The 10,123-nt window shown below is 43.6% G+C and overlaps 1 protein-coding gene across 1 annotated transcript; it reads right to left on the reverse strand.

The window, feature by feature from the left end:
• Positions 1–964: 964 nt before the first annotated feature.
• LOC102196151 (multifunctional protein ADE2-like) lies at positions 965–2,931 on the reverse strand. Its single transcript, XM_013908031.1, has 7 exons — positions 2,793–2,931; positions 2,529–2,708; positions 2,305–2,418; positions 2,142–2,225; positions 1,739–1,919; positions 1,495–1,653; positions 965–1,416 (listed from the first exon to the last, which is right to left on the reverse strand). Exons 1-7 carry the CDS (start codon positions 2,907–2,909, stop codon positions 1,250–1,252), a joined length of 1,002 nt encoding a protein of 333 aa, XP_013763485.1. The 5' UTR covers positions 2,910–2,931; the 3' UTR covers positions 965–1,249.
• Positions 2,932–10,123: the final 7,192 nt, after the last annotated feature.

The raw sequence follows: 10,123 nt of genomic DNA on the forward strand, positions 1-10,123 counted from the left end.
GATTCCGTGATTTCTTGAATCTCACTCAGTGCACGTACTCATGTGTCTTTAAAATCAAATCAGTCTTTTATGTGTGATAAATATTATAAATGTGTTTAACACTGTGTATCTAAACTAATTCAGCACCACAGAGCTAATTACAGAAACGTTACTACTTCAAACAAACTCCCTGATTGTCCCCCACTCTGCTCCATCTGGGCGTTTGTGTGCGAGTCATGCTGTGTTTGCCACATACACAGCATCTTTATCTTTAAGTGATTATATGACAGACCGGGTGGCCGAGAGGCTTTGTGTGGTGAGGAGACAATAGCTCTGAAAAATTGTTTGTTGCTTAATTTGTTTATGCTGCTCTAAGAATAAAGTAACGCGTCTTTGACGAAGTCGTTCTAACTACTATGATTGATGCTTTGACAAAAGCTAATTTACTTTTTTGCTTTACTTGGGAATGAAAATTCATTTTTTGAGCTACAAAGTCCCAGAAATGTTATTACACCAAATAAATAATGCATCTTAAACTATAGTGGGCAGAAAGGCTGGATTAAAAGCTGCTTGGCAAGATGGCTGCATCTACATCGGCTCACTTCTCACCCTGTTTGTCATGTGCTTCATGGTGTTGTGATGTGAAGCTGTGCAGACGAGTTTTTTGTTTTCTGTTCTCATGCTGACCTCCCACAAGCAGCCCAGTATGAGCAGGGGCCTCTTTCCCCCTCCTCTAGTTGCCCATTGAGCTGTGCATATCTTCCAGTTACTACCCGTCTCCCATGTGGTGTCTGTGCTGTGTATGTGTGGTCGGGGTTTGCAAACTTGCATGTGACAAATGAAGGTTTCATTGAAAGTTTTAGGTCTAATCTTAAAGGTAGAGACAGTGTCTGTCTCCTGAATCCCAGCTGGTTCCACAGAAGACGGAACTGGAAGTACTGTGTTGTGACAATAAAGCACTATGAGATCTTTTAGAAGGTATTTATCCATCTGACCTGCAGCCATACTGGCTTTATTTAAGGAACACTGATTATTTACATTTTTACAAAAATGACACAATTAAAACACAGGCAGCAACAAGACACATGCACCAAAATAAATAAACAAATTCCATTAAAATTGAGAAACTACAACAAATCTGTTAGAAACTGTTCCATGTTCTAAACTTGGCCTCAATAAATGAATTGTGTCGTTTTCAGTCCTGCAGTTCGCTTCAAGGGTGCTAAATGCACCAAAGCTCTTTTGTTGAGCGTGATGCACGCTGGGCTCTTCAGAGGCTGCAGGCCTGTAACTTCTTGTCAGCCAGCTTGAGAGACACCCAGGTGTTGAGCATGGAGGCCCTCAGTTTGCACCACACCAGGTGGTCCCTCAACCCCAAGATCTGCGCTGCAAACTGAGCACAAGCTTCAGGAGACAACACGGTAGAGCAGCCAAGACCTGCAGGACAAAAATAAATAAATCCAAAAACAGCACGAACGATTAACGCTGCACGCTACAGTAAAGAGCTCTGCTCACCACTTGGCATGCGGAGGGATGACCAGACATCTTGTGGTCCCCAGTCTGGAGTGAGAGGAGGGCAGCTGATCACAGGGTAAGCCGTGTTACCAGACATCACTGGGCCGAGGCCGTTACTCCTCCCAGCCACAGCCACGAACACAGTGGGTATGCCATCACCTGCAGCACAGCATAAAGAAACGATCCGATTAGAAAGAATCCCACATCAGTATAAAGACGCAGTTACGTCAATATTAAAGCTCACCTTCATATTCAGCTTTAATGCGGAGCGTCTCATCTGGACCCTTGTGTGCCGAGGTGACTCTGAGGACACAGGGGATCCCGTAGGAGGCGCACGCCTTTCTTATCTTTTCACAATGGGCCACGTCTGAGGTGGAGCCCATTAAAAGCACCACCCTGCTACTTGCCTGGGGCTCCAGCAGCAACTGTAGACACACAGAAACCATTGAATCATCACTTTATGTCAGTTTTACCTGCTCAAAAGAAAAATCGTACAGCTGTGCTGGTTTTTTCCTGAATTACATCAAAAGCAGCTGCAGGCTTTTGTGATGTTAAACAGTGTTTGTTGGTTTGGATGTTCAAAGCAAAGAAAGAGCTAAACACTCCTACAAGATCAAGAATAGATTAGAGGCATCTGTTTGCTGTACCTTGACCCTTTCAGAGACCCACTCAAAACTCCTCTTCACCATCTGCATTGCCTCTGGCGTCACTTCCTTCAGCTCTCTGTACACCTACAAAGGGGAAAAGAAAAGTTTGAGGCTTGTTTCTTTTTCATATCAGCATGAAAATAAATCAAAGTCAGTCCATCACCTGTTTGTCTGTTTGCTGGCTCCGATCTCCAGCTGGCCAAAGCCTCCACGAATCGTTGTCAATCACGTCAGCGAGCACAATCTCTCGCCTTTTCACACTGACGCCAAATTCGATCTATAAGCAAAGAAAAAGTCCTTAGTTGTAATTCTGCTGCAGCTACAGGAGAGAAGAGATCGCACCAAGATGTGACTTTAACCAGCAGGGGGCGCTGCTGCACAGCCTACCTTCATGTCCACCAGGGAGCAGTTCTGAGTGGCCCAGGCCTTCTCCACTATCTCAAAAATGGCCACAGTGCTGCGGCTCATTATGTCCACCTCACACTGACCAATAGTGAGCCCAGCCAGACACAGTTTGGCCTCCAGCAGCTGCTCCTCTGACCACTGAGGATCATTGTTGGCATCATCCTAAAAACACAATCAGTGATGAGTTTGCAGCAACACTCAGACTGAAAACACAAGGAGACAATCACCGCACGCAGCAAGACTCACTTTAAAGAACATCTCCATCTTTAGAGGAGAAAAGCGGTAGCCCTCTTTGACTCCTGGATTCCTCTTGAGGAAAGATCCAGTCGCCACCCTGCGACACACCCACTCAACGGGTATCATCTCGCAGAAGGTGTGCAGGCAGCCGAGGAGGGGAAATGGGCGTGTCTTACCTGTGCCGGGAGCCAATCGCGGTCCTCAGCTCATCTAACCAGCCAATCACAGCCGGGCATTGATTTCCACGTGAGGAGAAGACGCTCAAACATCAAGAGAAGACGTTTAATTAGGTACAAATAAAAAATAAAAACCTTTGGAGCTTTTTTCGCAAAAGTTAATCGTTTTACTCTTTGATAAGAAGTGATGGCCAAATGAAGCTTTCTGAAGCTTGTGCTGAAAAACGGTTCATTACTTCAAGCTCTTCAACACAGTCCTGTCTGGTGACACCTGGTGGCCAAAAATATGAAGAGCAGCTTGAGTCTACAAATGAACGTGTACTGCTTCATCATGACTACACACTCTACAGAGTGATTCACTTCCCTATAATCCACAGAATCAGATACTGAAGCAGTTACGTTCTAAAGGAAGCTTCAGTCGTCACTGATCATGTGATGTTTTTTGACACACACGTCGGAGCGTCAGCTTCAAGCTGGCCATCACTAATAAGAAGCTTGTCTTATCAAAAGCTCCAACAGGTCAAAACAGTGTGTTTTTGATCGAATCGATTAGTTTGAGTTTGAACACCGACTCGTGATCTAGAGCTGGTGTCACCCAGAGTTTTGTTTTTAGAGATGTGTAACAGAACCAGGCACAATGGATCCTCTTACATCAGGTCTTAGCTGAAAGAAAAAAGGACAAATAGGAGCAAAGAGGCAACAAGGCTAAATGAATACAGGAAGCATAGATAATAACTGGAGTTAACATTCTAGACAGCAGCTACTGATGTTGTTGAATGTGATGTGTTGTTTTTACTTGTATTGGTCTGTAATGCAGTAATAAAACGCTAAACTCAGTGATCACACTGCAATAATGTTTCCCATTACAAACCACAAAACATGCCTTTGTCTCCTGTGCAGCGTGAGCTACAATCACCTGATTTCAGTTCATGCAGAGGAAGAAGGTGGAATCATCTTACAACCTTTGAGGAGTGAAGATATGGACATTTCTTTGTTTGTAATTATTGGATTATTTTAAGCAGTATCACTGTGGTTGTGACTGTGTGGAACTTTTAACCTCCTAGGACCTGGCGTCCACATATGTGGACATCACATTTTGGGTTATTTAGACCAAAATACTCAATTTTGCTCTACAAGGGCCTGATATCCACTTACGAGGACATTATACTGCTACTGTTCTATCAACGTTTTAAACGAATATCCTCATATGTGTCTCTTATTTAAAAAAACAACAAAAATAAGGTAAAAAAAAAATCTGGTAATTCTTTGTTTTTGCATTCATCAGGCCCCAATATGCCCAAATATCAAAGAGACATTAAAAATGCATGGTGTGGAAGAGTTCAGGTCTTAGAAGGTAAAGGCCCCGAACTACCAAAACTGTCTCTGTGTGGTAGTAAATCATTTTATTTAGCGTTTTAGAGTGATTTTTTTATTCTGTTTCCTGGGACTTAAGACCATGAATGAAACATTTAAGACAGAAGGAGACACAGGGGTCAAATGTCACATTTTGCAGAGCCTCTGATCCTCCCACAGGCTACAGCAATGTAAAGCTTTTAGATTTGACTTTTTAAAAGCATTTATGGATTTACTTGAGTGATTCTTCGTTTATCTTTTACCTCATTGTTCCAGTGAGCGATTAAAGGAAATCTGTCTCACATGCACGTTCAATTTAGGCTCACCAGTTTACCAAACGAGCGTGTGTTTGGATTGTGGAGGAAAGCTGGAGTACTTGGAGGACTGCAGGTAGGTAGAGAGCAAACAATCTCCTCATAATAGGTGTTCAAACCAGTAACCACCTTACTGTGCAGCTGAGTTTAACAAGCACTATCATGAGGCAGTTATTCCTCTGCTGTCATGAGACTGCATCGTGCCCCCAACAAAGAAGTCCAACTGCATGAAAACAATAGCAAAGGAAAATCATCATCTCGATTCCTCTTGTTCTGTGTCAGTATACAAATCGCTTATCAGTACACTAAGCTAACGTTGTAACTAAAGAAATATAGTGATTATAATTTATGATGTAACAAGAAACCTCTCTGATTGACTCTGATGACCTTTAAAGTTATGGTGTAGAGTTTAGAAGGGTTTCCTGGTACACTATAAGTTATGGTGTGATTTAACATGTAGATTTCCAGCTGAGGCATCAAAGCTTAGTGTTTGTGTCCATTTCTGTAATGATACTGAATGACAAGATCTAGTTACTTTTTACAGATTCCGGTTTGAAAATGTCATTATGCACAACACAGGTGACTTTTTCAGCTTTTTTATTTAATGACTTTGAAGCTGAAATTGAGGCCCTGTGTCATTATGCTACTCTATAAAACATTTACTGCACTGAGTAATGAATCACCACTCAATAACATGCACGGAGCCTGTAACCCAGGGGGCAGCTATTCATTTTTCCCTTGTCAGTGTCCAGCAGTACTTCCAGATAGCAACTCTGTTCTATCCTCTTGTGGTGTTCATTCAGTTATATACCTTAATCTTAACTGTATCTCCTCCTCTAACTTCATATTTTCTCTGTCCTCCTCCTTCTTCTCCTTTCCCTCTCTCTGCTCTCTCCATGGCTGCCACCCTCAGATCGCCTGTCCAATCTTTGCTGGCCTTCTGCATTTCTTCTTCTTGGCTGCCTTCTCCTGGATGTGTCTGGAGGGTGTGCAGCTCTATCTCATGCTGGTGGAGGTCTTTGAGAGTGAGTACTCACACTGGTGGTGGGCATGTCTGCAGCCATAGACTACAGGAGCTATGGGACCAAGAAAGCGTACGTGTGAATACAGGCCTTTTGCACCTGCAGATTGAGAAGTAGGATTGTGCTATTCCCCCAGATGTAAATGTAATATGCAGTGCCGTGTGAAGGGCTCTTGCGCCTCCCCACAGACTGGGTTCTCTGAACAAAGCCTGATGATTAGCCTTCATAAGATCATCCACTGAGACAGAAAAATAGTGTGTGCATTCATGTGCATGAGCTCAGTGTGAGTGTACAGTTGTTTGTTGGTTTAGTTGTGCATAACTCACTTGTGTCCTCTGTGTCACTGAAGATGCTGGCTGTGAGTGGATAACTACTTCATCTGGAGCTTCATTGGACCTGTTTCATTTGTTATTATGGTATTAGCCTCCATATTTCGATATCCCGCAGTCAGAAGTATTTCACCAGCATGCAATTTTGCGATGTTATTAACAATATGAAATCAGTAATTTTGGACTAGAGTGCTCACGGCGCATTTTTTTATTTCTTCCTATCGTCTTTCCTTAGCTCAACCTGATTTTCCTCATGATCACTTTGCACAAGATGATACGCAACTCTTTGGCACTTACAGTAAACCTGACTCCAGACACCGGACAATATTAAGCGAGTTTAAATTATTCAGTGAGACTCACACATTTTTATTTTTGAAGAAAAAAGAAATTTCAAATTGTCTTAGTATATCTGTGCATCAACTCAGTGTTAGTGAATGCCTCGTTCTCCGCTTCGATCAGGTCCTGGGCACTAGGGCCCATCACTCTGCTCTTCCTACTTGGCTTGACATGGGCCTTTGGCCTCCTCTTCATTAATGAGAATAGAGTCATCATGGCCTACCTTTTCAGCACCTTCAACGCCTTCCAGGGCATGTTCATCTTTATCTTCCACTGTGCCCTGCAGAAGAAGGTAACAATTCCAAACTACATCTTAAACACACTTTATATAAATTGAATTAATTACGACTAAGCAGCTGAAATGTTGTGTAGATGAACAAATGGGTGGATGTGCCAGTCTAATTGAAATTCAGTAGACGTGCTCAGAAATATTGGATTTTGTTTCATTTCGCTGTGGCTGTGCAATAAAAGGCTCTGTTGCTCCACATTCAGTTTAGCCTATAGAAACGAAAGTGTTTGTGTTTATGAGTGACTCTCAAACCTGCCCACTGTGCCAGTGGTGTTATTTTCTTTACAGGTCCATAAGGAGTACAGTAAATTTCTGCGTCACTCCTATTGCTTCAGCCGCACCTCTACCAACAGCTCCCACGGTTCGTTGAAGAACTCGGGCGTTCGTGCCAACAACCACTACTACACTGGCAGCCAAGCTCGCCATGCAGCAGCCCACAGACAGGTGCAGGCAGCACAGACCCACACATAAACACTCGCAAACATATCATCAGTGGAAAACACCACTGAGTTTTAAAATGGTGTTTTTCTAAGAACAAATGATGAATAAAAACAGCTTGTGCAGCAACACGACTGTTTTAGTGGAACAAAATGAGAAATGTTATCTGTCTTTTTTTAAACTAAAAAATGATGTAAAAACAAAGCAAATCTTTTCAACATTAGGCATGGTTTCTCCCTCTGTAGCTACATTTTCTCCCCTTTTAAAAGGTCTCTTATGTAAGATTATGTTATAAAGATATCATTTGTAGTCCACATGGTGTATATATAGACACAGGCATCATACCCGTCATTGGAAAATACTGTAAATGCGCATATGCGCAGCTACACAGACACATACTCAAACAATGGCAATTATTGCTCACAATCGGCAAACAAGCTGTTTCAAAATGTAATAACACTTCCAAACAACAATTCCATCGGCTACTACAGTCATGTCTTACAAATCTCAAGCCCCCGTCACGATAACATGACAAAGCTGTGTTTCTCTTTACTTGATGCCTCATTCTCTTTGTCTGGCGTGTTTGCCTATTCTTTGCAGATTAGAGCGAGCTCCACAGTTTTTATTACAGCTGCCCCACTGAGTTACAAAGTCTACCCGCCGGGTTTCTATATTTAACTTGTCGTGTGTTTACTGCCACTCACTGCACCATGTTTCCTCTTCCAGAGTCGGATCTGCAGGATGTGGAACGACATGGTTCGGAAGCAGACAGAATCTTCTTTCGTGGCGGGAGATATCAACAGCACCCCGACACTCAACCGTGGTGAGACCTCTCTCTATATATTTCTCCCTCCATTAAATTAAACTGGCTGAAATTCTCAGACACAGGTGACGCACATACAGATTCATAGCATTTAACAATAGAATTACTGACCCCTTCTTTTCCTGGTGCAAGTCCCTACTAGTACATTTACTAACCCTGCGCAAATTTGCATAAATTCCCTGAACCTAACACCTCCTAGCACCCTGCTGAGAGGCCTTCAGCTCCATTGTAGGGTTGTAACACAGATTTTTCTCTTGCCTTGGAGCTGAGCTACTCTGAGTGAACAAATGCAAATGTTCCAGGCCTCAAAGATAATGGGTGGTTTGCACAACAAAAACAGGAGGAGAATCGAGCTGATGACCTGTGAAAATTTCAGCAGGGGTGATTAACACCTCGGGACTTCCACCAGAAAATAAAAAAGTCAGTAATTCTAGGAAGTTCAGGGGATTTACGCAAATTTGCGCAGGGCTAATAAATCTAGTAGTAGGGACTTGCACCAGGAAAAAATGCTCAGTAATTCTAGTGTTAAACACAGTCCCAGATAGCCTGTATTAAATCTGCACTTGTATTAGCTTTTGCTATGGCTTAAAGTTAGGCCAGTCTGGTGTGCTGACAGGCAGCTTTTTTTTCAAAGAGTTGTCAGACACATAATATATATGTGAAGATCTACAGGAACAAGTTATTTATTTGTAAAAAATGTTTGGAATCATGTATGATTTCCGTTCCACTTCTCATGTGTGCACCACTTTGTGTTGGTCTTTCTCGTGGAATTCCAATAAAATTGATTCATGTTTGTGGCTGTAATGTGACAAAATGTGGAAAAGTTCAAGGGGGCCGAATACTTTTGCAAGCCACTGTGTGTGTGTATATATGTATATATGTATATATATGTATATTATGGATATATTATATTGGTATATTATATTATGCCCTTTAGGAAAATATTATATATATATATTCCAACCAAAGTCTGACTATATAGAATGATCTTTTGAATATATAGAATGAAACTTGAATATATAGAATGATCTTTTGAATATATAGAATGAAACTTGAATATATAGAATGAAACTTGAATATATAGAATGAAACTTGAATATATAGAATGTATGAACCTCATTTTTAGAGATGATGTGTTTCTGAATTCTCTGCCTTTGCAAAATGGCATCAGCTGAACTATTTCAGTACTTTTTAGAGCTTGACAACTTGACTTAGATAATGTCACTACAGATAAGAATATAGCCCATATGGTTTTCACTGCCCTATGCATCGCCAAGAAAACAGTCCTCATGAACTGGAAAAATAAAAATAATCTTAATTCTAACCAATATAGAAATTATCTTTTAGATTACATTTGTCTTGATACAGCCTCTGCCACCACATCACATCAATTGCTCTGGGCTCCTTTGATCAGCTCCATCACCTAGCGGGGGTGGGGGATCATAGTTTGGTCCCACCTATGCTGTTGTGGTTGGTGTGGGGTAGGGACAGGCTTAGGGCGTCGGGTGGTTCACCAGGAGCATCTTCCTTGGAGGGCTCAACCCGGGGTAGCGGTCATGGTTCTTAGGTGACGGTTTCCTCGTGGCTGCGTGCAGCGCGGCTAGGGGAGGGTCTGTGCTGACGGACGTGGGTTACTGACCTGGTAGCCTTGCTGCCCCGGGGTGGGTCCGGGATGGGCATGGGGTTGTGGGGGTGCTCCGTCGCCGGGCTGTGGCCCTGGCTGTGGCTCGGGGGCTTGGGTCCTGGTTGGTGTGTTGCCGGGGTTGTGGGCGGGTGGGTGTATGGGGGCCCAGCCCTGGCGCAGGGTGCTGCCGGTGCGTCGAGCCACCTGGGGGGCTCTTCGACTGGTGGGGGAGGTTACATCTTGCAGGAGCTCTCCTCTCTTCAGGAACTCACTCTGCAGGAGGGGGAGATACAGGAGAGATGGAGGAAGATCTCAGTCTGGGCTATTGTCTCGTGTAGTCTGGAAGATGAGAGGAGGACGGGGTGGGTGGAGTTTTCTCTGTGGTGAGGTCGGGTGGGCTGTCCCGGGCTCTGTGGGGTCAGGCGGCGCTGCTGTACTGGGCCCTAGTCCGCATGGGCCTGGGCCCCCTTTCCCTGGTGGGTTGCAGAGAATGGAGTGCCTACTGGGGTCAGTGGGGGAGCTTCCTTCCCTCCCCATCTCCAGCTGCCTCCCTCTTCCCGCTCCACCACAATCACCCACACATGCAGGGCCTTGGGGTAAAGATATGTCCCCAGGGTGCAGGGGAGGCATCCCCCC

This window comes from Pundamilia nyererei, unplaced genomic scaffold (genome assembly GCF_000239375.1).
Source record: "Pundamilia nyererei isolate P.nyererei 1_Seehausen unplaced genomic scaffold, PunNye1.0 scaffold00856, whole genome shotgun sequence".
Classification (NCBI taxonomy): Eukaryota; Metazoa; Chordata; class Actinopteri; order Cichliformes; family Cichlidae; genus Pundamilia; species Pundamilia nyererei.